This window comes from Myotis nattereri (assembly GCF_964212035.1).
Source record: "Myotis nattereri genome assembly, chromosome: 9".
Lineage (NCBI taxonomy): Eukaryota > Metazoa > Chordata > Mammalia > Chiroptera > Vespertilionidae > Myotis > Myotis nattereri.
In genome coordinates this window covers 4635369-4662478 of record NC_138084.1, presented here as the reverse complement: position 1 = coordinate 4662478, position 27110 = coordinate 4635369, and the positions used below count along the sequence as shown (strand labels likewise).

General features: G+C 60.0%; 1 protein-coding gene across 3 annotated transcripts in view; it reads left to right on the top strand.

Moving 5' to 3' along the window:
• The window catches only part of NRXN2 (neurexin 2), a 96873-nt gene that overhangs the window by 11297 nt on the left and 58466 nt on the right, over nt 1–27110 (top strand). The window contains exons 2-6 of one of the 3 annotated variants that reach the window (XM_081099782.1): nt 1243–1260; nt 6298–6327; nt 8435–8506; nt 12822–13123; nt 20535–20558. In XM_081099782.1, the coding sequence (XP_080955908.1) occupies nt 1243–1260; nt 6298–6327; nt 8435–8506; nt 12822–13123; nt 20535–20558 (446 nt within the window). Of the gene's footprint in view, nt 1–1242; nt 1261–6297; nt 6328–8434; nt 8507–12821; nt 13124–20534; nt 20580–27110 lie in introns of all 3 variants that reach the window. The other 2 variants (XM_081099781.1, XM_081099783.1) reach the window with 2 other exon arrangements.

Here is a 27110-nt window from a genome sequence, read left to right as displayed (position 1 = left end):
TGGATGAGCAAATAACACAAAATGAGGTTGGAAGTAGGAGGAGATGGTGTGTGCTTGCAGGTCTAAATATGGACTGAACAGCTTTTGGCGTGTATGCGCGTATATCCTGGGGCCCACATGTGTGTGTGTGTGTGTGTGTGTGTGTGTGTGTGTGTGTGTGTTTCCCCACTGGGTCTGTGTGTTTGTAGGCTGTGCTATTTCTATTCCCGCCTGTTGCTTCTCTACAGGCTCCCGCGGGTGGGCGTGCCAGAAGTGTCTGGGGAGGGTTGACTGGTCCTCCTCCTAAGCAGGCCAGAGCCCAGCCTGCTCCGGGAGGGGTAGCTCAGTGGGAGGAGCGCCCCTGTCCTCTCTTCCTTCTGTCCTCTCTCCGGACTCATTTGCCAAGCCCCGGCCCAGCCCAGGAAGGCCCGCTAGGTGCGGGCTGGCTGCCCGAAGGCTGTGCCATGGCCCTGGAGGGGCCCAGTTGGCTCACTGCCTTTGCACCCCCTCCCACCACTGAAGTGGCCCATCCAGTTGGGGGCCCCTTGCCTCACTCAGATGATAAGAAGGCATTTATCATAGAACCCCCCCAAACCACAGCCAGAAGGGGTCGCAGGAATGCTCTACTTCATCCCTCTCACATTTGCACAAGAGGAGCCGGGGGCTCAGAGAGGGTAAGTGACTGGGATGGGAGTCACACAGCACTTCGAGGCAGGACTGTGTTGTCTGATTTGCATACCCACGGCTCTTCTCCCCTGGGTGGGTCGGTGGGTCCTGTGTGCAAAGGCTGTGGGTGTGAGCTGTGTGAGAGATGATCAATCAGGGCCTGTGTGTGTCAGTGTGTCACTGAGCATGCGTGTGTCTCTGGTGAGCCCCATGCGAGCGTGTCCCCATCTGTCCCAGAGATGCGCTGGAAGGCAGGGAGGAGCGTGCCTGGGAGTCGGGATGCCTGCCTGCCGCTCCTGGCTCTGCTTCCCATTCTCCACGTGACCTTGAGTGGGCACTTCCCTGCCCTGGGCCTCAGGCTCCTGAAATGTAATATGAGGCTTGGGTCCTCTCGGCCCGTGTGACCCCGTGTGTGAGGCACTGACTCAAGAAACACCTCGGTCTGTCTCACCCCCAGCAGAGCCTTCCGGGTCGGGTGGCTGTGTCAGGGCCTGGGTGGGCGTGGGGACCTTGGAGCCCTGTCCTTGATATCCTTGCTAACAGCCCTCCTTTCTCTCTCTCCCTGCCGCGCCCCTTCCTGCACCTGCTGGCCTGCAGAGGAGCACCCCATGGAAGGTGAGTGGGGCTTTGGCTCACTGAGTGGCGGATCAGTTGTGTGGGGTCCTATGTGAGGGGGTATCGTTGGCCAACCAAGGGCTCCCTCCCCTACCCCTGCCCCTGCCCCGGGAAGGATGTCTGGGCACCCCCTTGGCGGCCTCGGCCCCACCTCTGGCCCAGTCCCTCCTCATTGGGTTTCCAGGCAGAGGGCAGGCCCTTCCACTTGCCCGTCTTCAGCGCCAGTCTGTCCACTGGCCTTTCTTCTTCCTTAGGGAGGAGACGGGTCTTGAGTGGAGGGATGGGGCTGGAGGATTCTAAAGCGCCCAGAGCGCGTGAGGAAACACTGCTTTGCCCAGCCCAGCAGAGGAGGCTCAGGAAAGCCCTGCAGACCCGGCGGGCGGGGCTGGGAGCGCCTGGGTACCATCCAATCCTGGGTCTGGAGAGTCCAGCAGAGGGTGGGGGCTGTCCCGGGCCAGGGAGTGGGTAGGGGCAGCTTCCCTGTTCTGACTGACACTTGCAGCAGGCCCCTGCCCCGGCCCCTGCCCTGCCCCGGGGGCTGGTAGGTGGGGGTGGCCTGCCTCTTCCTTCAGTCCAGGCCACGGGCTCTCTCTGGCGTCTCTCTCCACCCTGTCCCTGTCTTCTCTTCCTGCTGCCTTTTCTCTCTCTGGTTTTTCTCCAGGGCTCTGTCCCGGGGCCCTTTCTCTGTCTCTTGTTCTGTCCTCCAGGCTCTCTGGGTTCCCGTCATTCTCTGAACCTTACCTCTCGGTTTGGTTGTCCCTGTTTCTTTTTCTCCTCCGGGTGGACCAGGTCAGGGAGAGGGGAGACTGGGTTGGATGCCCGGGCGGGGAGGTGGGCTGCTGGGGAGCTCCTGTGGCCACCGAGAGGCAGGCAGCAAGGAGGGGGGTGGCACCCCAGCCACCACACCTGCCGCGCTGTGTTCTCCTCCTGGAGAAGCAGCGGGAGTGGGAGGGACACAGACGGCCCTGGGCTGGGAGCTCCCTGGGCCCGGCCCTGCCCTGGGCGGCACAGGGGACGCGGGAGTCCTGGGAAGGAGAGCAGGGAGGGCTCTCGGCCGAGTGTGGGCTGGAAGCCGTGGTTCCTTGTGGTGCCCTCAGTTTGGCTGGTTCCTCTGGGTGAGGTCTCTTCTCTGTGGATGCCCTCAGGCCCCCTGGTCCTGGCCTGCAGGCGCCTGTGTGGATGTGTGTGCGTGAGTGTGTGTATGCGTGTGTGCGTGCATACACACATGTACATACAGCTCTTTGTGCATGTCTGCACATACATGCTGTGCATGTGCGTTGAGTGTGGCGGTGTGGCCTCCATCGCCGTATCTTCGTGGCGTGGCCCACATCACTGCCCCGAGGAGTGTCTGCATCTGTGTCTGCATCTGTCCTCTCCGTGTGTGCGTCTCCGTGGCAGTGTTTACCTCTGCGCGTGTGAGAGAGCCTGCGTGTCTGGTGGCCGCAGCCTTCTGAGGGCTGGAGATAAGATTTAGTGCTGATGTGACTTTTACTTGCTCTTGATGTCATGTCTCCTCCGGAACAAAGGGAGAGATGAAGGGAGGAAGGGAGAGAAAAAGGGTGGAGGAGAGAGGCTTGGGGAGGGGGGGCTGGTCCAGGAGAAGGGGAGGGGTAAGTAGAGGTGGGAAAAGGGAGGACACTCACGGAGGGAGGGGCAGAGAGGCTTGAAATGGGGAGGGAAATGGCCAGGCCAGAGAAGCAGGCAGGGTTGAGGCGGGGAGAGTGACTGGGAGCATCTTTTCCAGCAGGTGGGCCAGGCAGGGGTGAGAAGGGACGCTGGGCTTTGGAGACGAGTCGGCTGAGACCTGTGACGTCACCTGGCCATTTCTTGGGGGCGGCAGGGGAGTCTGCTGGATTGGATGTGACGCGGCGTGTGCTTGCATGTCAGGGGTGTGTGCGTGTGTGTGTACATACCTAGTGTGTGATGCTTCTGTGTGTGTGTCTCTGTGACATGTCTGCTTGTGTGTCTCTCCAAGCTTGTCCCTGTAACCGGCTCCCTCCTTTCGATGCTGGCCCTCTGGGGTGTCGGGAGGAGAGGAGGCAGTGAGACAGCGTGGGAGGTGGGTTTGCAGGGGCTGGGCCCCCTTTGCGGCACTACGCTCTGGACTCCGAGGTTCCCCCTTCAGGTCTGAGTCCTCCGTGCCTTCCCCCTCTTTTCTCGCCCCTGGATGCTGTGTCTCAGGCCCAGCTTTTTCCCAGGAACCCAGCCATCCTGCTCCCAGCCTCCTGCTGAGCATCTCCTTTTGGGGGATCCTGACTTCCCCATCTCCCCCTGCCCCCCAGCCTCTTGTAGCAGAGAGAAGACACAGAAGCAGCCAGATAAAGTACCCTAGGAAGGACCCTTGCTAATGCATCCGTCACAGCCAGCCTCCTCCAGTGGCGGGAGGGTGATGCCACAGGTGGACCTGGGGGGGACGAGGACATAAAGGGGGGGGAGCTGGGCATGAGGAGGGAGCAGAGATTTCAGGGCGGGTGGGAGTCAGGCTTTAGGGAGAGCACCCTTGGGCCCGGCTGGGCTGAGCCGTGGGAGACGGGGCAGGGGACTGGCCTCCCCTCACCAAGATGGCTGGTGCTGTCACGCCTGAGGGAGCCGAGCAGCTGGTTGCCGTGGTGACAGAGGAGAGTGCGGCATGCTAATGAGGCTGCTGGAGCTGGGCAGTGGAAGGGTCTGCAAGGGGAGAGATGTCCCCCCCACCCCCCCACAGTAGGACAGGCCTGTGGGGGACAGAGGGCAGGCGCACAGCCATGGGCTTCCAGGCCTGGGTCGGCTGTGAGCAAGTCTGTTTTTGCCAGGGAGAGTGAGGTGAGGGGTTAGGGCTCTGGGTCTGGGTCCTGGATTTAGGGGTTTAGAAGAAGATGCCGGTAGTTCTTGGGGGAAGGTGGGTGGGGCATTCGAGTAAGGTGCCCCCCCCCCGCCCCCAGTGTTTTGGGAATAAAACCTGTGTCTTTCCAAGAGCTGTTCTGTCCTGAGGCAGCCCTTAGTAGCTGTGGTCCCCCTTGGCTCCCCAACCGGCCTCAGACCCAGAGGTGGGGAGAGACCAGCGCTGCGGGCGCCACGAACCACATCTCCCCCGGGAGCCAGGCCTTGGCCCCTGGCCATGCCTTCCTGCTCCCTCGTGCCTTCCTCCTGCACCCAGGCTCCCCAGCCCTCAGCTTTGTCTCAGAGCCCCCGGCCCTGGACCCTCGCTGCTCCTGCGCGCCCCGCTCTCTCTGCCCAGGGCCCGCATCCCATTGCGCAGCAGCTGCGATGGTTCCAAGGGCGTGTTCTTGCTGCAGGGCCGCACCTTCCCCACCCTCTTGGCCAGACACCCCGGCTGCAGGGTGGGAGGGTGGGGGGAGTGGGAGGGCTGAGGTTCTGGGGCCTCAGCCCAGCTGTGGGGCTGGTGTGGCTTCTGGGGACTGGGGTCCTGGTCCCGTGGGGCAGAGTCTTCCCCGAAGGCCGAGGTGCCCTGGGCCGGGGCTGACCAGGCTCTCTCAGGGGCCCAGGTAACCCTGGACCTCCCCCCGCCACCCGCTGCTCTTGCTCACAATGTTGGAAATAGGGCTTCCGTTTCTGTTTGCCATGTTCAAAGCTCAGCTTTGGGTCATCTCAGAGAGCGCCTGGCGGGGAAAGGGGGCCACAGAACAACTTAGGAGCGGGTTTGACCTCTCAGACCGGCCTTCTGCCAAGGTCTTGGCTGTCGGAGAGCGCTGGCCCCAGCCCTTGGTCCTCCCTGTGGAAGAATCCCCAGCCCTGGCCTGGCTCCAGGGTCTCTCTAGCCCAGCGGTTCTCAGCCTGTGGGTCGCGACCCCTTTGGCGGTCGAACGACCCTTTCACAGGGGTCGCCTAAGACCATCCTGCATATCAGATATTTACATGACGATTCATAACAGTAGCAACATGACAGTTATGAAGTAGCAACGAAAATAATTTTTTTTAAATATATTTTATTGATTTTTCACAGAGAGGAAGGGAGAGGGATAGAGAGTTAGAAACATCGATGAGAGAGAAACATCGATCAGCTGCCTCCTGCACATCTCCCACTGGGGATGTGCCCGCAACCCAGGTACATGCCCTTGACTGGAATCGAACCTCGGACCCTTCAGTCCGCAGGCCAACGCTCTATCCACTGAGCCAAACCGGTTTTGGCGCAACGAAAATAATTTTATGGTTGGGTCACAACATGAGGAACTGTATTTAAAGGGCCAGAAGGTTGAGAACCACTGCTCTAGATCCTGTTTCCTCCCACCTGCTTGTACACTCACTCTGTCCCCCAAACCCCAGTTCCTTATAGAAGCCAGGTGTGTGGGTGCCCGCTGTCCATAGAGGGTGTGGGAGGAGCAGCTGGGCGGCGGCAGGGGGGCGGGGGGACTGGAACTGGACCTGGACAGATGCCTTCCCAAAGCTCACTTTTGTGGGGGCTCCCTCTTCCCCTCCTCCGCCAGGATCACAGGGGTGACAGGGATGGGGGTGGGGCGGGTGGAGGTCCCCCTTGCCCACTCAATCCCACGCTAACAGGACACTCTCTCTCTCTCCAGGTGGCTTTGATTTTTGTGTCGTGTTTTATTTTCTCCTCCATCCGAATCGTTTTTCTCGTTGACCGTTTTTTTTTCTCTCCGTCTCCCGGAAGAAAAAAAAAAAGAAAAAAAGAAAAAGGAAAAAGCAGCCCTCCCAGCCTCTTGCTTCTCCTCCTTTTCCTTTTTTTTTCCGGCAAGAATGAAAAAAAGAAACCAAAATCTCCTCTCCCGCCGCAGCGACTCCCTGCCCCATCTCCCTCTGGCTCCGCCTGCACCCTCACCCCCTCTCTCTGCCCCTCTCATGCCCTCCACCCTCTGTTCCGGCATCGGGCCCCTTTCCTCAGCTCCTGGGCTGGGGGCTCTCCCCCGATGTCTGTCACAAGTTAAAAAGGGTTTTTAAATTGTGGCAGCAAAAGCTTTTTCTCCCCTCTGGCTGATTTTGATGACTCGTGTTTTCTTTGTTTCTTTCCCCTTTTCTTTCTCTCCTTCTTCTTTTTGTTTTGTTTTTCCTTTCTTTCTTTCTCTCCTTCCTCTCTCCAAGGTCCGGCTCACCTGACGTTAAACAGCGAAGGTATGGTTTGAAGTTCTGGTTTGCTTTGGATTGGACTGGATTGCCCCCACCTGCGCCTGGATCTGCTGCTCCTCCCCTGTGCTCCTTCCCCTCCTCCATCTGCCCCCCTTCCTTGCCTTCCCATCCCCTTCCTCTGCCATGTCTTTATTTATTTTTTTCGGGGTGCTGGGTGGGGGTGGGGGTTTGTCCGTGTCTGTGCCCTCCCCTCCCCCGCCTCCCCCCCACACGCCATCGCCCGCATCTCACCTTGGTTTCTGACATCAAGAGATGTTTGAACTCCTGCCGTTGTCTCCAGTCACCCCTTTTGCGTTTTCCTGGTGGTGTGTCTTGCTTTCTCTCTCTCTCATGGTTGCATTTTGTTTCCTTCCACTCATTCTGGCCATTCTTTCTTCTCTGTCCATCCAAATACAAAGAGAAAAGCAGGGGCTGGAGAAAGGATTTTAGGCATCTCGTCCCCGCCCCCTGCTGCTGTGGGATGCCCCCTGTGCCCACGATGGAGTGAGTGGGAAAGTAGGGGAGCCCGGGCGTGGGGTCCCCCTTTCCACAGCTGTCCCCCTGCAGGCCTTCACCCCTGTGTCCTTTGAACGTCCCTTGACTCTGTTGAACAGAGGAGGACATTGAGGCCGGAGCGGGGAAGTGGTCACACCGGCTAATGGGCGCTGCTGTTGGGGCTGCGCATCTATTTGTAGCCTCAGCCGAGCCCCTGCCATTCCAACAAGCCCTGGCGGTTAGCACCTGGGGCAGAGCCCAGGCGTCCGACCGTGGCCCCTGCCAGCCAGGACCTCCCAGGCCTCCTGTCACGACTCTCTCGAGCTCGTGGCCTTCTGGGCACCGCTCCCTGCCCGGGGCAGTCCTCTGCTGGGCTCATCTCCCATAGAGCGAGGCAGGAGAGGCCTGTGGACGAAGGCGGAGGCTCAGATCTGGAATTTGGGATGGATTTAGGTCTGGGAGGTAGGGGCCTGGGACTCCTGCAGGGATGCCACATTATGGCAAGAAATGTTAGGACAGAGGAAATCCCAGGTGGGGAGTCAGGACCTGGTTGGTTCACTTACATCCTTCTTGCCTGTCAGTGCCTGGTTCTGGGGGTGCTGGCTGTGGCCCACCTTGGTCATAGACGAAAGCCGAAAGATCGCCCCTCCCCGGGAGATCCACGGTTCAGGTGTTAGTCTAGCTTTAGCTCTGGGGCTTTGTGACTGGGGTGGGAATAAGGGACTTTTAAATTCCATTCTTGAGTTCCCCTCATCCCATGGGGCCTGGCAAGGTATGGGTGCCCGGGAGCCGGGCACTAGGCACACAAGTTGGCGGCAGGGGTAGGTGGAGAGCTTAAGCTGGCCTGGCACCCAGGCATAGCAACACGTGCCTGTGGGGCCTCACAAGCCGGGTGGCCCAGGGCAAGGAGGACCCCTGGGAAAGGGCTCCCCGCTAAGCAGGAGCCCCAGCTAGTCAGGACCTCCCTTGGTGTGCACAGCCCTCTGAGGACACAACGGAGGGACAGTGTACGAACAGCAACCATGGTCCTGCCCCCGTGATGCCCACAGTCTAACTGGCATGAAGCAGGTGTAGACAGAGAGCCAGGGTTGCCTGGAGGATGGGCAAGGGTCAGAGGAGGGGTGTGGCATGTGCCTTGGGGAGTTTTGGAGGAAGGGGGCCTGTGTCAGGCTTTCCATCGTGTCGAAGAGCGTGAACTCTGACCCAGCAGCGAGGGTGAGAGCGAAGATCCAGAGCGGGGAGGAGAGAGAGCCAGGAGTCGGCGGCGGAGCGCAGGGCCTCTGGGCGCTGAGGGCCGGCCTGTGCGCATGGCGCTGGCACAGGCCCCGGAACCAGCCCGAGGCCTCTGCCTCTCCGCCGCCTCCTCACTCCTGGGAAAAGGGCAGAAGCTGGTGGTCATGAGTCTGAGGGCGTTTCTGGGGTCTCGGTCTGTCAACAGGCTCTTTCCCTGGAGGCCCCAAAGCAAGTGGGTCCCCAGAGCATCTCCCCTTGCCCCGAACTTGTCCCTCCAGGCCCTGGAGAGGACCTCTGCCCTGGAGAGGGCCCTCCGCCACCCGAGGCTGGGGTGGGACTGGCTGGGTAGCCCCCTGTGCCTGACTCCCCAATTCTGCTTCTCCAGTAGGGTCCTTACTGTTCTCCGAGGGGGGGGCCGGGAGAGGAGGAGCCGGTGATGTGCACCAGCCGACAAAAGGTCAGTGACCCCACGGGCCCCAGAGAGCCCAGCCCTTGCCCCCTGCAGGCAAACTGCACTTCCCGTGGCGGGGGGGGGGGGGGGAGTTAGTGGGCAAAGGTGTGCCCGCTCTGAGGCCCACGGGGACGGCTGGGCCCGCTCCCCCAGGACCTGCCCTGGTGTGGAGGGCCGCAAACCTCCGTTCCTTCCCCAAAGCTCAGCTGTCCCGGTGACCTCTGTCTAGCACCCAGATGTCTTTTTGTGGCCGTTGTTCAGACTCATTGCTGGAGTATGTTTCTCTGGTGGACCAGGCAGTGGGGTAACCCGCCCCCCCCCCCCAGTTAATCATCTAAGTGTGGTTTGCAGATGTGGCATTTATAGTACGTATGTATCCCATGTGTCACCTAAATGAGTCTCCACGACCCTTTGTGGAAGGAAGAGCTCATTGCCCGGGGTTTACAGAGGAGGAATCTGTCACCAAAACGTCCCCCTCCCCCTCCCCCCCACCCCCCCTCCCCCAGACGGGGCCCCTGAGCCGGTCTTGGGCTGCAGGTTTTAAGCACTGAGGCTGCCTCTCTTAAGAGGTTCTCCTTCCTAAGAAGTTTGCGGGGCACTTTTGCAGCCCCTCCGGGAACGCCAGTGGGTGCCAAGGACTGGGCTAGCGAGTCCTGTCCGTGCTCTTTGCTACACGCTGTTCCGTCGGCCTGGATGGCCGCCATCCCGCCCTCTCCCCCAGCTAGTTGGTGTCTCTTTCAGCTGACTCTGGGAAAAGCAGCCAGGCCGTCCACCCGGAAGTCGCCCCGAACTGCCCCGCGTGTGCACCCAGACACCTTGGTATTCCCCTGGCCACACGCCCCTTATATCGCTCGTCTCACTGTCACTCGGCCTGTTTGCCTCCCTCGCTAGAAGGCGCTCCCGAGGACAGCGCTTGGGGGTGTCCATTTGTGCGCCCCAGCCTTCCCCCCGCGCCGGGCACAGGAGCAGGCGTGCGCTCAGCACCTGGATTCTAAGTGGGAGAATGGTCTCCGTCCTCCAGGGGCTCGTTGACATTCTAACAAATAAGTATAACACAGCGTGGGACATGCAAAGTACATGCAAAGTGCAGACTTTGTCCGGAGGAGTTAATTACTCGTTGATCCAGAGAGAGAGGGCGCGCACGCGCACACGGAACCGCACATGCCAGCACAGGAGGCGTTTATTTGTGGAGCGGTTCACAGTTTAGGAAGTCGCGCCCATCTGTTCTCTTCCGAGCGCCCACGGCAACCTGCGAGGTGGGCCCTGATGAGCTCCTCTGTCCAGGGAGGAAGCTGGGGCTCAGAGATGCTGCCTCTGGGCCGAGGTCACAGCGCCCGTGGACGAGCCCGCGTTCGTGCCCAGGTCTTTCTCGCATCGCACTTCCTCTCCGGGGAGCGGGACAAGGTGTTACCAGGCAGCAGGTGCCAAATGCGCAGAACAGACAGCTGTGGTGCTGGCGAGTGGGAGGGGCCAGGGGGCCGGAGACCTTCTCGGAGGAAGGCTCTGGGCTGGGCTGGGCTGGAAAGGAGGCAGCCGCTCTGTCCCTCTTGTGGCTCAGAAATCCAGGACCACAGCCGGTCTCTAGGCACAGTCAGCTTGACCTGGGACACTGGTGGGCTCCACACCCCTGGCCTGGGAGATAAACAGGCATCAGCCACTCCCCCCTTTCCTGTGCCTGGGGTGACTCCCCCCTTCCTGTGCCTGGGGTGACTGCCGCCCCCCCCGCCCCCTCCTGTGCCAGCCGCATTTAGGAGCTCAGCTTGTTGTTCAGGCGCTGCTGGGAGTTGTAGTTTAGGGATGGTCTGGGCTGTGAGATGGGGGCGAGCGCCCCCTGGTGCTTCAGGTCTTGCTCCTCCCAGACCTGGCAGCCTCCGCATCCTTACCCTGAGAGTCCCCCACAAAACCCTTTGAGGTCCGGCTGCCCTCCTCCCCGCTCAGGGTCTCTCCCTGTCCTTCCCACCGTCCTGAGGTTTCCTGTCCACACTGGCTCGGCTCTTTTCCGTCCCTCTCCTCAAATCCTTTCAGGCGCCCTCTGGCTGGTCCGGGCCTTCGGGGGTCTGGGGCTGCACTGGGAGTGCAGATCATGCCTCCTCTCCTAGGAGACCCGAGGAGAGCGGGAGGCGGCGAGGCCTGGCCTGTTTCTCGGCTGGGCCCTGGCCTGGCCGCGTGGTCCGGCCCCAGGCCGCCTCTCTCCTTTTCACTGGCCTCTTTTGTTCTGTCCAATCGCTTTTGCATGTGTTGCCTTATTCTTTCCTTTTTTTCTGCTTGACACTCCCTTTATGGATATTCTCTGTGACTGCAGTGAAGGTGAGGGAGTGGGAGGGAAGGCCTGGCTCCTGGGAGGGACTAGTCTGTGTGGCAAACCCAAGGTCAAACACATCCCTTCTCTGGTCCTTGAGCCCCCCGGGCCCACCCCGCCGGTGCCCAGGCAGCGGGCCTGGTTGCCATGGAAGCAGTCAAGTCCAGAGAAAGCCTGGCTGCCATTCCCTGGAGGTCGCTGTCCCCCTTTCCTCGCTGGCCCCCTTCCCATCCCCGTCCCCGTCCCCTCCCAGTGTGCGCCTTGTCTTTATTCAGACACTTCACTCTCACCTCCGGCTCCCTCAGCACTCCGAGCTGCCACCATTTCCTTTCTGTCCCGATGGTCCCTCTTTCTCCCCGCTCCTGGCCTCCCTCCCCACCTTCCCCTTCTGTCTCCGCTTGACTCCTCCCCTTTATTCTCTCTGAGCTCCCCACTGGAGCCCCCAGGTAGGCAGAGCAGGTTTCCACTGTCCCCATGTGCCCGTGTCCTCACCAGCCTCGCTGCCCTGTGGCCTCAGGAAACTGGGCCCCGCCAGCTGCAGGAGGTGCGGTGCCAGGCGCTGGGGCGGCAGCTGGTGCTTTGGCATCCGGAGGCAGCGAGGACAGAGTCTGCGGGCAGCCTGCCCGGGCGGGCGGGCGGAGAGAAGCGGGGCTGTTGTGTGCAGGGGAGGGGCGTCAGCAGAAAGTGCACCCAGAGAGCCCTGACTCGCACGTGGTGCCTGCCGCTGTGGCCTGGCCCAGCAGGTGCCTCACGAGGGCCTGCGTGCCCCCAGCCCTGTGCCTCGCTCCTGCCAGACCTGGGCCGGGCGGAGGACCCCCTGCACTCCACACTCCACTCCGTAAGGCCTTGTGCCGCATTCTCGTTCCTGTGCGGTGGGCGGGGCCCGCTGTTTGCCAGGAGGGGAAGGAGTCACTGTCAGGGTCCAGGTTCTCTGCTCTCCCTGCCTCCATGTCCCCTTCTCTACCCTCCGCGTGGGCTCTGGCTTGTGAAGCTGTGGGGCTTGGACCCCAACTTCCTTCCACCGAGTCGTTGACCTCTCACTCGTCACCCACTTAGAGAACGCAAAACATCCCTAAGGCTCTCCAGTGTTTTTTGCTTCTGCTTAAAAAGTGCCGTGGAAAGAGATCTGTGTGCGCATGCTCACACACACACACACACACACACACACACACACACTCACACACATGCACACGCATACACACATGTACACGCACACCCAAGAGAGCCAGGCCTGCCCTTGCACTTTCACCCCTAGCCACCTGCCTGGCCTGTGGGGTCTCACACCCATCCTCGGGGGCCCCAGAGGCTGTCTGCCTAAGGGCCCCTATGTGCTGCCCTCTGAGGTCGAGTAGGAAGCTGGGGTGGGGTGAGAGCTGGCATGATAGCCACCGGGTAAGCCCTGCCCATGGCCTGCCGCTACCTGGTGCACATCCCCATCACTGGCATTGCCTTCCCGTGTGTCCTCCCCTGTGCCCCCACCACACCGCTTCCCCATTCTTCTCTCTCTTGCTGCACAGCAGGCCTCCTAGCAGCTCCCTAATGGTGAGGCCTGAAAGGCCCCTGGGCTGAGAGTGAGCACCTTCACCAGGAGAGGCAGGGGTGTGTGTGGGGGGGCTGCTCTCAGGAGACGGGCTCCCAGCGTAGGGCAGGCACGCCCGGGAGGGGGGGAGTGGGGGGAGGTCAGGTGGAACCTCCTGGGTCTCCACATCCCTCCGCGAGGGGGAGGGGCTGACGGAAGGCTGTGGGGAGGAGACAGCGAGGAGTCTGCTTTGCCTGGCCCGTGGCAGCTTAATTGTCAGCTGTCAGTGTGAGAACCACTTAGCAGCCTCCTGCTGAGGAAAGGGGCAGGGAGCTGGCTGACAGCAGAGGTGACAGGGCGGGAGAGGAGGGTGGCCAGCCCCGGAGGGAGGAGGACCTAGAGCTGGCAGTCGCCACGGGGCCTGGGCTGCTGGAGGGGAGCAGGGCGGCCTGGCACACCTTGCCCGACTCAGCCTCTCCCCTCTCCCCACACCCGGCGTCCAGGCAAGGAGGAGTTTGTGGCGACCTTCAAAGGCAACGAGTTCTTCTGCTACGACCTGTCCCACAACCCGATCCAGAGCAGCACGGACGAGATCACGCTGGCCTTCCGCACCCTGCAGCGCAATGGGCTGATGCTGCACACGGGCAAGTCGGCCGACTACGTCAACCTGTCCCTCAAGTCGGGGGCCGTCTGGCTGGTCATCAACCTGGGCTCGGGCGCCTTCGAGGCCCTCGTGGAACCCGTCAACGGCAAGTTCAACGACAACGCCTGGCACGACGTCCGGGTTACCCGAAACCTGCGCCAGGTAGGGGGAGCAGGAGGAAGGCCAGGGCCCGCTGTGTGGGGCAGCATGGGAGCGTGGGTGCCAGGCACCAGGGCAGGGCGTCAAGGCGTGGGGCTGCAGGGCAAGGCTCGGCACTGGGAGCGCCCAGGGGTGTGGCAGCAGCGGGCAGTAGCTTCCAGGACCGGGGAGTGGAGCTAGGGAGGCGCTGGAGAGACGCTGTGCTCTCGGGTCATTCCCTTCAGCCAAGGCCTCGCCAAGGGCAGGAGTCCGAGGGGCAGGGAAGGGCTGGGGTTAAGAATCAGGGGCCTGGCAGAAAGGCCCCGAGGTAGGGAGACGCTGGCCTGTGGAGCAGCGGTGGTGTCCCGACACTGGGCGGAAAGGCACAGCCGACAGCCGACAGCCGAGGTGTGTGTGGGGCACAGTGCGGCCTGCTCCCAGGGGGCCGCTCTAGGAAGGCAGGGACGGGCGGAGCACAGCGGAGGTGCAGCAGCTGCGTGAGGGAGAGGACAGGAGCTTGGTCCCGCGTCTCCTCTGGGCAGCGCACTGCCTACTCTTTCCCTTCCAGTCCCTCCAGAGGAGCCCAGCTCTCCCAGGGTCCATGGCCATCTCCTATGGCGAAGTCCATGGCTGCCTCCCACGGCTCACCTGGGCAGGAGCTCAGAGGAGACTCTCGGGTCGCCCCCTGCAGGCAGGACAGGCTCCTCTCTGCAGTGTCCGCTCAGCTCCTGCTCCCAGGCGCACCCTGGGCCTTCGTGGGCATCAGCTCGGTCCTCTTGGCGGCGGCCGCTTTGCCCCTGGCGAGGCGCAGGGTGGCTGGGACAGGTGGGCCCTCTCTGGCCAGGCTTCTGCTTGACAGCGGCCCCCCTGGCTTGTTTCCAGCCCTAGACGTTCCCGCCGCATAGAGGGGCCACACCACAGCCTGTGCCAGCCGGAGAGGCCGCTGTGCACCTGCCTCCACCTCCCTCTCCTTCCCTGCTCACTCGGGGGCCAGGCTTTGGCCGGCCTCTCTCGGGTCCACTTTCCCTGTAGCTGATGGTGGTGAAGCGTTTCCAGCTCCGCCTCCCGCACCGAGTGACGCCAGCACAGCGTATCTCTCCCCCCCAGGCGCTCTCTGCCGGGCCACAGCCTGCTCTTGCTAGTCAGCGCCTGGACTTCCTGGCTCTGGCTGTGTGGCGGCCAACCCTCGTGGTTTCTCCTCTTCAGCATCGTCCTCCCGCTCCTTCTCCTCCCCTTCCTCCCTCGAAAGGCTCGTCCGTGGGGTCGGATTCCGGCCGACCTCTCACTCTTCTTACCTGGTCCTCTTCGGGGAGTGACGGCCTCACGGGATCCTCCCGGGGGTCCTCCTCCTGCAGATCCTCCCTCCCTGTGCGCTCTCCTCGGTTCCTTCCCGGCCTCCGCTGCCTCTTGCGGTCGGCCCGATTCTTAGTGCGCCTGTGCTCTGTGGGCTGACGTGCCCAGCGGGCACTCCTCCTCGGTGCAGTGCCCTCTTCATGGCACAGCAGTCCCTGACCGGGTCAGAGGTGTGTCCTGTGTGCCACCACTGTGTGAGCAAACCTGAGCGTGTCAGGTACACTTGTCATACCTTTACACGCCGCACACATGTACTGCACATAGGACATGTGTGAGGAGGAGCTGCCTTTGGCGCTTTCTTTCCCCAGGACCAGTGCTGTCACTGGGACTGCCTCTGGCAGGAAGACCCTGCGAGCTCAGAGTCCCTCTCTGTGCATCGTTTGGCCAAACCCACCTCTTGTGTCTGCATTGGGTGCGGAGGGAAAAGGCACGGCCCCTGCCTCCCCGCCCCCCAGCTCTAGAAGTGACGGGGGCGGGGGGGAGGGGAGGGGGACCGAGCGACTGGGCAAGACCCTGCACGTAGAGCTGCGTGGTAGAAACGTCACACGTTCTGGGAACTAGAGACATGGAGAGGAGGGAGAGCGTGGCGAGGGAGGGGGAGCACGGAGGGGCTGAGCCTGGGCTCAGCAGCACCGGGTGTAGAGGGCGGCCACGGCAGCCTCTTCCTGGGCTCAGAGTCGTGGGTCCAAGCTGGTAGCTGGTGGAAGCGACTCCCCCGCCTGTTCGACCAGACGGGGCAGGGCGGAGGCAGCCACGCTGCCTGGAACACGGGCCTCCGGGCCACAGGGGTCTCTGCTTAAAGACCGTGATCCAGAGACCCTTTTAAGAAGGGCTTCTGGGGGTGCTTTTTGACTCTAGACCACGTCCATAAAGCGAGGTACACCCCTTTCTGGTGACTGGCCACCGGGGAAGGTCAGCCTCGGGGCTGGGCTCTCAGGTCATTCCCTTCAGCCAAGGCCTCGCCTGAGGTGAGTCCATTCTCACCAGGCCCTTCGAATGCGAATCTCCCGGGGCTTCTGAGACGTTACTGGGTCCTGCTGTCCCTAGAGTAGTGGCTCTCGCTGGAGGAGACACTTGGCAACGTCTGAGACCTTTGGGGTTGTCACAGCTCGGAGACGGTGCTACTGGCATCGAGGGGGCAGAGGCCGGATGCTGCTGTCCCCCAGTGCACAGGGCAGCCCCACTGCAGGGGAGGATGGGCCCAGTGTCAGCAGGGCCGGGTGGAGAAACACACCCGGGAGGCCGTGTCCTCGGTTTGGAAACCCCTTAGGATCTGAGGGGTGGTGGAGGGTTGGGGGCGGGTGGTTTTAAACCAGTGTCCTGTCTCCCAGGTTTTGTGGGCAGGAGCAAGGACGGGAGGCTGTGTAAGAGGTGACCTCTGCCTCCCGTCCGGGGTCCAGGCAGGGCTGGGAACACCGGCTTCCCCAAGTGGTTAGGAGGCCAGAGCGGGGAGGGCGGGCCCCAGGACCAACACCAAGGGGCCTGCCTTCCCAGCTTTTGGGTGAGAAGCCAGCTCCAAAGACGGGAAGGAGGCAGGTCTTCCCCCCTTTCCCCTCAAATAGATAATCCGCCCTGGGATCATCAGGAGGCCCCTAGGGCACAGCGCTGGGATGGGGGCGGCCTGGCTGAGACAGCGCCTGCTCCTGCCTTCCTCTCCCTTCGAACCCCGCCTGAGGCCACTGTGACCGGAGGTGTCTCCTGGGGATCTTTGCAGGAATGATTACCTTTGAGAATTCCCCAAGGTCTAGTTTAATGCTGCTTCCACTCTCCTCCCATAGCCCGTATTCCTCCCCCACCGCCCACCAGTGCAAACCCACTTCATCATTAGCCAGCACCCAATGTGGACGACAAGCTGGCTCCCAACGCATCACATGGCGCCTCCCTGCCCAGCTCCCAAGGCTGCTTCTCAGTGCGGAGATTTCCAGGAGCTTCCGGGCCCCAAGGAGACAGTCCCCCCGAAATAGGGTCCTCTAGGCATTTGGGGCTCCCTCCCGCACCTTCCGCCCCCGGGCCATCTTCTTCTCTGGCAGCTCACAGGCTGTCATAGGATCTAACTGTGCCGCTCTGGGCACTCCGTCTGCGAGGCTCCCCAGCTCCCGCTGTGTTCCCACAGTGCTCCCACCAACAGCCCCCTTCACCCTCCTTTCTGCCCCGAGAAATCCCAGGGCAGGGGCTTGATTCAGGCAGGCTGGGTTCCAAGCTCAGCTCCGCCACTAGTTCCAGACCCGGAGGCAAGTTTACCTCTCCGTGCAGCTCCTCATCGGCAAAGTGAGCCTTTGCTGACCGAGGTGACCCCGAGAGCACAGGCCTGGCCCCTCGAGCACAGGCTCTCTGCCACCACTGTCGCTGTGGGGCCCTCACCCCTTCGGGCCTGGCCTACATGCCACCTTCTCCCCGAGCTTCCTTCGTCCTCCCGCCCCACCAGTCTGTTCTTGGCCATGTCCTGGCGCCACCATCACATTCCGCCTGTGTGGGCACTGTTCGCGTTCATTGCTTTTCTCTATTTCCAGGTGGTCAGCTCCTTGAGGGCTCAATGTCAGCAACTATGAGTCTCTTCAGTTGTTTTTCTAGGTTTTTTCCCCCCTGGTTCACTTGGGCTCTTTCTTGAAGGCAGTTGGTGAGTTTCGGACCAGAGGACCCCGCAGATCTATTTCGTACGAGCCTCGAACTACCCCTCGCCCTCTGGGAAAGACTCCCACTCGCTTCCCAGAGCCAGGAGGAAGGCTCCCGCCCCCGCTCTGCTCTGACTTCCCGCCGACCCTGCCCCTCTTACCACCGTCCTCCTCTGCCAGCCCTCGAGTTCAAGGGTCTGGTTTCTCTTTCGAATCTCACTGAGTTTTCTAACAACCCTGTGAGTGGGAGGTACTCCCTTGTTACCAAGGAGGGCATCCTTGGCCAATGAGCCAGTTAGGAAGTGTTGGCACGGAAGTCGTCCGACTCCACAGCCACTCAGGCCTCTGCCTGGTGCTGTCACTGGTGCAGAATGCGAGGGCGGCTGTAGTCTGTCTTGTGGTTCTGCCACTCTCGGTGATTCTCAAATCTTGAAGCCATCAGAATGTTCCACCTGCCTCTCGGAGAGCAGGCCCCTGTCAGCTCCGCGTGGAGCGGGCGCCTCTTTGCTTTGTCCTGAGTTTTTCTTGCTCGAGCTCCACAGAGGTTGCCTTCATGCCGCCTTTGTGATTTTTGTGTGTAATCCCCCTCGTGGCTTTCTTGAAGCGCTGGGGCTACACTCAGAGTTCAAGGTGCAGACGGGGTGTAGTTTTGTGCAAAGGCCCTTGGCCATGAGAAGTTAGCACGTGCTGCAATGACCGACTTCTCCCCTCTGTGACTCGGCGTCCTCCCTCATCGAGCTGCCGTTCCCGGGCTCCTGCCCATTCTGGGCTCCTGTGCTGGTTCTGTGCGTGGGAAAACCCTTCCCTGCCCACTTAGTCTGAGGTTCAGCTCTCTGGGTGCCTCCATTTGGGAAGGCACAGGTTGCCATGTCACTGGCCTCCAGGAATGGGTTCCAGTGGGAGCTCCACTCCAGGGTTTGCCCATAATTGCCCCCTCTGGCACCATCTCCATAACTGGGTTCTGGATCCCAATCCCTGAGTCTAGAGGGGCCCCTGTCACCTGCTCCAACCTTTCAGAGAAGCCTGGATCCCTGGACACCTTACTGGAAGGCCCAGGCTCTGAACTCACATCTCTTCCCTCTTTTCTTTCTTTTTTTAAAGTATATTTTTATTGATGTCAGAGAGGAAGGGAGAGGGAGAGAGAGAAACATCCATGATGAGAGAGAATCATCGATTGGCTGCCTCCTGCACACTCCACACTGGGGATGGAGCCCGCACCCTGGGCATGCGCCCTGACTGGAATCGAACTGTGACCTCCTGGTTCATAGGTCAACGCTCAACCACTGAGCCATGCCAGCCGGGCACATTTCTTCCGTCTTAATCTTGCTTCTGAATTTGCTCTTCTATTTGCTATAAGGGAAGTTGTCCATGAAAGTTGGAAACTTTTAATTTTAGTTTCCACAACCAGTTCCAATTCAAAAAGAGTAGCAGTTGCATCTCGCCTCCAATGCCTCTTCTCTGCCTCGCTGGACTAGTGCCGGGACCCCAGGCAACTCTTCCCTTGTTTGGGTGCAATTGTTTAGCTGCCCTGAAGCTGGCTCCTCACTCTGACTAGTTGGTGTCTTGGCTTCACGACAGTCCTGCCATCTGATAGCACCGGCCCTGGCATCGCCCGCTCTCCCCGCGCTCCAGCCTCTGCCGTGCAGTTAGATTCTCGTCCGTAAACTGCTCTGCTCACTGACAATTAATATTGGTTATTCAGCACTTCTAGCTGCTAAATATTGAATTCTGTTATTTTTAATTACGCGAGGCCCTTATTAATTGTGTTACTGAATTAGCCCTGTGCCCACTGGTTACCATAACTCTCTAATGATCTGTCCCTGGGATACTTTTCCTTCTCACAACCACCCTCTCGGGCGTGCAGTTTGGTGTTTAATGGACATCAAGCAGTGGTGTCCCCCCACCCGATGCTGTACGTGAAGCTGCCTCGGCCCCCTTGACATCTCCCCCCGACAGACCAGGGTGATTTCCAAGGCCGTGGTTGCTGCCGTCTTTGGCCAGGAGAAGAGAGAATGAATGTGGGCATAGAAGAAGCTGGTTTCTAGCTGAGGGAGGAGCAGGGATGTTAGAGGTATGCGGTGTGGAGGGGGTGAATTTCCGGTTCTGGCTGTGGGCAGTGGAGGCTCAGGGGCGGCGGTGGTGGGTACTTAATTCTGAGAGGGGGGTCTGCCAAGAGGAGCATAAGAGAACTGGGGGTGGGGTGATTGAAGAACGTGGGGGACTTTTGGGGAGTGTGGGCTCTGCAAAGTCAAGTTAGGCTGGAAGGAGGAGTCAGCTATGGGTGGGAGAGGGGAAGGGGAGGGAGGGGTTTGGGATGATTAGATATGATTTGAGAGTGAGCCCTCTGCCAGCCCATGGAGGGCAAGGTTTCCTTTTCCTCATTCTCATTTTGGTGACAGCTCACTCTCTCTTCCTTTCTCAAGGAGGAGAAACAGACAAAAAAAAAAAAAAAAGAAAAAGAAAAAATGAGGAGCTGCCCCTCCCCGTGGTTCCCTGGATCTATCTGCCTGACCTCCATCCCCAGGAAAAGCAGACAACCATATCCCTTCCTACACCCCTTGGGAACCCTTCCCTGTGTCCCCAAATGAAACCACCTCTCATTCTCGCCACTCCTGTGATTCTCTAGGGGTGTTGGCCACCCTTCTCCCAGCCTGACAGCCAGCTGGCCCACCTCCAAACAGTTAACCCATTAACTCAACATGGTCATTGGTCAGCCAGTTGGCCAGAACCAACTTGCTCTTTAGCCAGTTCTCCGGAAAGCCATCTGGTTGACCAGTTAGCCAACCAACCCACCCGTCCATGACCTAAGTCAATAGTCCATCCCGTTCTCACACCCCTTGCTCCCCTCCCTTCCTTTCCCTCAACGTCCTAACATTTCAGCCAGAAGGATGTACTAATACTGCATAAATGGGTCTGCTTCTTAACCCCCTGCCTGCCCTCTTTCACCCTCTGTTGGAAAACCCCCCTTGCCGACTCTGTGTGTGTTACTAACACGCTTATAACCCAGGGGACCAAGGGATGGGCAGGGACAGGTGGGGCAAGGTATGAGTGAAAGACTGAACTAACCTTTGTCTCATCTGCGGAATGTCGGCCATTTTTAAGTCTTTGCTTTCTCGGTCCAGTTCTTTTGTTGTTTTCTTCTCTACTAACCAAGGTCTTTAACTGTTCCCCTTCTCCACAGCAGGCTCTTCCTCCGGGAGGGGATGGGGGAGAGGTATCCAGAGGAGGGGTGGGGGCGGACTGGGAGAAGGAGGGATTTAATTTCTGTGTGTGTTTGATTTCTCCTTCCCATCCTAAGGTGGGAGGGTCTGAACAAACCACCAGCTATATATGGGCATGTATTTCTCCTCCTTCCTTGAGTTTCACAGTTGGTCATTTTATTGTTCTTTTCTTTCGTTCTGTTCTTTTGTTGTCGTCTCCGTTGTTTTGTTTTCTTTGACCCCCGCCCCTCCCCCATATCTCCGGTGAAGCACGCAGGGATTGGACACGCTATGGTAAACAAACTGCATTATCTGGTAGATATCACTCTAATTGTCTTACCGTTTGGTTTGCCGTGGGTTTTTTTAACTGTTCGATTCTCCCTCTTTTGTTTCCTCCCCCTGTTTGATTTTGGTTGTTTTGCCTTCCTTTTTCTGCGTCCTGGACAACCTTTAGATTTTTGCTTCTCCTTTAGTTTTCCTCCTTCCCTTTTGTTTCTTTTTTGGTCCAAACTCAAATCCAAAAGACAAATGGAAATCGAGGAATTTGGCCTGTCCCTGCCCTAACCCCCTGACTCCTGAATTCAGATTCCTGGCCAGAGGGGCCTGGGGCAGGCCATGCCCATTGGCTCTGGTCAGACCAGCCCCGATGCCAGGCTGCTTATTTCTATTGCTTTGTTTTGTTCATTTCCCCCCTCCCTTGTTTTTTTTTTTTCTCTCTCTCTCTGATTTAGTTTCTTTCTTGGTCTCCTGAAAATCCATGGAAAACACCATCCCATGACATGCTCCGCTCTGCTCACTGTCACTCCTGGACAGGCCCCTTGAGTTGGAGGAGGGGGCTGGGGTGAGACCTCCAGTGGCAGCCAGCGGGGCAGGCTCCCCGAGGGGGGCAGACGTGGCCTGGGAGGTGCACAGCAGCCTGGGACCAGTCCAGATTGCTCCTTCAAGGCACCAGTGCATACCAGTTTGGGGCCCCACGCTGGCTGCCAGGGAAGAGGTGACATCCCTACCCTCGCTTCTCAACCTTGCGGGTTCCTGGTCCCGCCTTCCCCACATTCTGCATGGCACGAATGGTCTTTCCCCGCACCAGGGACAGCGTCCAGTCCCCCCAGCTCTGCTGCTCTGACTAACACTGTGTTCACACTGTCTTCCTTCCCCTCCATCTCTCTCCCCCTCTGTCCCCTGCCTGTCCAGCATGGCCTCTGCCCGGGGCTGCTTCCTTCCCTGTTGCGGGGCGAGAGGAGGAGGCCCAGCGGGGGTAAAGTTGGGGTGGTTGTCACCAAGCTCCTCTGTTTGGGTTGGACTCAGTCCCCGTGAGTGTGGGTGTGGGTGTCTGGATAAATGCAGCTGGTGTGCGTTGGTGTGTGGGTGCGAGTGTGTGTAAATGTTGGTGTGTCATGGAGGGTGTCAGTGGGAGACTGTACGCTGTGTTTGTGAGATTCTGCTGGTGACTCTCCATGTGTACGTGCCGGTGTGAGCCGGGGCCGTGTGACTGTGTGTGTGTTGAGCCTGGAGAGGGCTCTGGGTGGCGGCGGTGTGGGGGCAGGAGCAGGCCGCCTTGCGTGTGTGCCTGCAGGGCCTGCTGCGCCATCCCCTGGGATTCCCTCCTGCCTGCCAGGTCTGGGCTCTTCGGTGGCAGGCGGTTAGTCATTGCCTATTAATAATGCAGAGTGATTGAGCTCCAGCCTGGCGACCCTCCGGTGGACGTGTCTGCTCCCACGGGGCCCACGCTGCGTGGGGCAGATGCCTGGCCTTCCCGGCCTCCCAGGTCTGTGTGGCTGGCAGGCTGGCAGGGAGGGAAGCAGGATAACTAGGCTCCCAACCTGAGAGGCTCCCCCACCTCCCCAGGGGGCCCTACCTCTCAGGTCTGTGTTTCCTCTGCTCGCCCCTGAGCCGGTGCCCCTGGCTATGGCCACCCTAGCTCTCCCCAAGCAGAGGTCTCATCTGGTCACGCCCAGCCGTTCCACGTTCAAATAGAGCCACTCGTGGTCCCAACACCACCCCTCCCAGTCTGTTCCCAGCTGCTGCTCCAGGTTTAGCTGCTGCCGCTCCCCAGGCCGGCCTCCGAGTCCCTGTCAGGACCTCTCTTTACAGCGCTTCCCAGGGACAGGGAGGTGGGGTCAGCCCGGCAGCACGCAGCACCCGGCACCTGGGGAAGCCACCTGAGGGTGAGGGCCTGCAGACCCCCTTCCAGTCTCAGTTCAGTTAAAAATGGACCATGTGACCTGGGCTAAAGCTCAGTCACCCAACGGGCTGACGACACACCTGCGTGGCCTGTTTCCTGGGGTCCGTGGAAGGTCAGCAGGGGTAAGGCAGGCGAAAGCCCGTGTGCTCCTTAAAGGGACCGGTAACTTTATGAAGCTTATAAAACGCTAACTGAGCGTCTCGGTGTTGCCAGGGCAGGGGTGCTTTGTAAGGATGCAGTTCCCTTCCCACAGCAAACCCCGGAGAGTGCGCTTGCTCCCCCACCGGAGACCCTATTCCCATCCCCTTAGGACCTAGTCTTAAAGCAACTGCGGGAAACCCCAGAATGCCTCAGGAATTGGGTCTGGGAGGAGGAGAGACGGGGTGCGTAAGCTGGTTACGAAGCAAAGAGCCCCGTGTGGTTCCCCCCTGGCTCAAGTCTCGTCTCCGAGGGCTGTGCTCCCCAGCGCCAGCATCGCTGTCGGGGATCGGGGAGCCTGAGTAGCCTTGTAAACCCCAATAAATCTGTCCCAGGGACCGGATTTTTCAGGGAAGACTGGAGCCGGAGGACAGGTCCCCGAGAGACAGGGTTCCCTGTTCTGATTCCCGGGCGTTCCTCAGCCCGGCTCCGCTAGTTCCGTATTTACTTTTATTAACTCTTTTCTTGTTATTTGAACATTCCTTCCTGGGGGAGAGGGTGAACCAGTTGAGAGGTTTGGATTAGTTGTGGTCGGGCCGATGGAAGTTTTCTTGTAAAAATAATAATAGTTCTTTGTACATATGCCAGGGGCTCTGGTTCCTCGAAATAGCTCTCACTTTTTGAATATCATTTAAACTCCATGACTGTCTAGATTGCAGGCAGAGATTACTCCCAATTAGCAGATGGGAAAATAGGCCCAGAGAAAGCCGGTTGTGGAAGATTCCAGGGCTTTCGTTTCGGTTGTCTCGTGTGAGCCGCAGAGTCAGCCTGGGAGGAGGGCGAGTGGTGGGAGCTGTTAAAGCCCTTTGACAGCTGAGAGTCAGAGAGGAAGGACAGATTGTTTTAGAAAACGGTGGAGGCTGAAGGACTCAGGATTTCTGTCCCTCAGCTTTTTCAGATCCAGATGCCAGGACGCACTGTGGGGCTGTACCTGCTGCTGGGCCATCCTCCTGGGGGTCTTTCCAACCAGTCTCTCTCTTTAGCTTCTCCCCACCCCAGACAGATGGCTAACCGTCAGCATGCAGCAGGCCTGCACACCTCCCTCTGACACCCTCCCCGGCCTCACTCTGGCCCCACCCCGTCAGTTCCGAGTGAGCCCTTGAGGACCTGATGACACAGAAATGGCATCTCCCAGAAAAATCAAGTGTTCAATGATTCAGTTTTGCCTACACCATCACGGGGCTTCCTGACTCCTCAAGGCCCATTCAGCCCACCCACCATTCAAAACACGTGCCCTCACTCCGTCCTATTTTCCCCCCAATGAGCCCCCGTCCGGGAGATTGGGGACTCTGTGATCACAGCAGGGAGCTGAGAAAGGCTCTGCCTGGCCTGCCTTCCTGGGGCATGGCCCTGGGGGAGGGGGCATTTGTGGCCAGGGCCTGGTTTTACATCCTACCAGTCTGCCTACGTGCAGGGAGCCAAGCAGAGGAAGGTGAGGTCAGTGGGGAGGGTGGAGAGCCCACCCAGCCGGTAGCCCATCCCTTGTAGCACCTCTAGCCACCCTCCCTGCTCCTGGGGAGTGGAGCTGGGGCTGGGCTGCTGGGCGCTGGGTTCCTGTGTCTTCTGTGCTCCCCGCTCTGCTCCCTGGCAGGGCCTGGCTTTGGGGCAGAGCTGTGGCTCCTTCCTTCGGGCCTCCTCAGCCCCGCTCAGGCCCGCCTGTCTGTGTGGAGTGGACTGGCTGAGCGGGTGGTCTGGGTTGGGTGCCGAGTCTGCTGTGTCTTGGGGCCCTGGCCGTGGTCCTGCTGATGGAAAGGATGCTGGTTGGAAATGGCCTGTGGAGACGTCCCCCTCTGCCGTCAGTGGGAGGTGTGTGTGAGCAGGTGTGTCTGGGGTCTGTGATGAGTGGTGTGGGGGGGTGGGCGGAGCGCCTGGGCCACCCTCTGGTGGGGAAGGTCTGAGTCTCATGTCCCTTCCTTTTCTTTCTCAGCCCACAGGGATCTGTCCTAGTGGGGCCCCTCTCCCCTCCTCTGCTGGAAGGAAGCGTCTCCTTCCTGTACCCCTCAGCTCTTTTGCCTCCATCTCTGCTTCCCCCTATCTCCCCGGCCTGGCCAGCATGCCTTCTCACGTGGCTGTGCTCTCTCGTCTCCTGCTGGGCCCGGCCCCACCCTGGCCCTCTAACCCGCATGTGCCCTCGATGCAGTGGCTGTTCTGTGTGGCATGCCCCCCTGCCCTCCTCTCCGCCGGCCCTACCCCTTCCAGAAGCTGTGCGGGGGGGCTGGGGGGCAGGGGCATCCTGAACCCCCAGGGTGGAGGGGGACAGGGGACTGAGTCCCCTGTTTCCTGCTTTTACTAACAAACCCACCATTTTTGTGTCTGGACTTTGATTTGTCTGAGGAAACAGTTGGGTTTACTAATCTGTCATCTCCCTCCTTGCCTTCCCCAGAGACCTTTCCTCCATCCCCTGCCCTTGGCTTCCTTTCCACCAGCGCCCGCCCCACTTCCTCTACTCCCCCCCCCCAGGCTGCCCCCCTTCCTCCGTGCATCTCCTGATGCTCCCCACCCTCCTACCCTCTCCTCCACTCCCTGGGCCGGGGCTGCTCCACAAAAATAGTTGTGAATTTGGGGCACAGATAGGAGGGTGATTAAGGCCACCCTCTTCTACCAGGGGGCACCGCGTGGCAGCGATTTGCATAAGGCTGTGGGGCAAGGTCAGATTTGTACCCCGTCTGCAGGGGAGTTGAGGAGCCCCCGCCCCCCAGTCAGGTCCTTATAATTCTGAGGGCAAAGGCAGGTGAGCTGGCCCAAGGGACTGGGCCCAAGAAAGCCCACAGAGGGAGGAAGATGCCGCCCGGCTTCCAGGGCAGGGGAGGGGGACAGTGCAGTGGCTGGGCGGGCTGGGAACGGAGTGTACTGACGGGGCCAGACGAGCCTCTTCCTGGGGAGCTTTGGGGCTGGGCAGGCCCTGCCCGCCCCCCACCCCCTGAAACAGGGGTGCCTGGTTAGAGCAGTCTGGGATGACAGGCCCTGCCCACCAAAGGCCCCCGAGGCATAGGACGGACAGGTGGCACACAGGCCGTGGCCCTGACTCCTGCGGTGGCTTGGTGTTCGCCTTCAGTGACTGTGATGTGTCCCTGGGCCTGGCTGGGATTAGGGGGCTACAGGGACATGTCAGGCCAGGTGCCCATTTTTTTTTTTTTAAATATATTTTTTATTGATTTTTTACAGAGAGGAAGGGAGAGGGATAGAGAGTTAGAAACATTGATCAGCCGCCTCCTGCATGCCCCCTACTGGGGATGTGCCTGAAACCAAGGTACATGCCCTTGACCGGAATCAAACCTGGGGCCCTTAAGTCCGCAGGCCAACGCTCTAGCCACTGAACCAAACTGGTTAGGGCGCCCATTCTTTTTTAATTAAAAAAAAATTGTTTTATTGATTTCAGGGAGGGAGGGAGAGGGAGAGGGAGAGAGAGAGAGAAACATCAATGTTGAGAGAGAATCATTGATTGGCTGCCTCCTGCATGGAGCCCGCAACCCGGCCATGTGCCCTGACCGGGCATTGAACCGTGACCTCCTAGGTTCATAGGTCAATCACTGAGCCACGCCGGCCGGGCCGGGTCCCATCTTCAGGAGCTGACTGTCTGTTTGGGGTGACCAGGTGTAGGCTCAGGAACTAGCTAGTGGCCCAGTTCCGAAGTGCAGGTGGAGGGCAGGAGGGAACAGAGTTTGTCCCAGGGAGACCCCTTCACCTGCCACCCCGCCCTGTCTTTTCCACCCTTTCAGCCCAGTCCCCTCCTCCCCTCCCTCCAGCCCCTCTGCCCGGTCTAACCTTGTCTGCATGTTTTTGTGACTAATACTTTGACCCTTCCCTTTTCCACCCAGACCCCCACTTCCCAGCCTTGGGTGGGATGGAGGGAAGAAGAAATAAACAATAATGACCAGCGCTCCCCTCCAAACAAGACCCAAAAGCTTTCACACCTTCCCTCCCGCAGAGATACCCCTTATCATCTGCCCTTGAACCTAGTTCCTCCAGCACAAGGTTTGATGGTCCCCAGGAGGGGGCCCCTGCGCCCTGGTTTTGCTCAGCCCCCCCCCCACTGGAGGGCTCCAGCTCAGCAGTAGGGGTCCGGGGGTCCTGTGGGGTAGTTCCCCTTGCTCCCTTCTGCTCATGTCCCTTAGGAGTTCCTAACACCACGCCTGCCCCATGACCATGGACTCTGGAGACCAGTCCCTGGAAGGTGGCTGGTGGCCTGTGCAGGTGGACTGATACAGGTGGGACCAGAAGGCCCCAATCTCCAGACTTTGCTGGAAAAGGGGGTGCTAAAACACTTTAGGGGAGTGGGAAGTGGGGTGACTGCCCGCATTTCCCAGCTGACCATCCTAAACCACGGCCTTCCTGGAGTGGGGGATGGGGACGGGGGGGGGGTGTCTCGTGGTCCCACAGACCTCGACTCTGCCCTATGGACTTTCCAGGGGCCAAGTTCGACATTGGCCTGGGGAGGGGGTAGTCTGAGAGTTCCCTGCATTGCC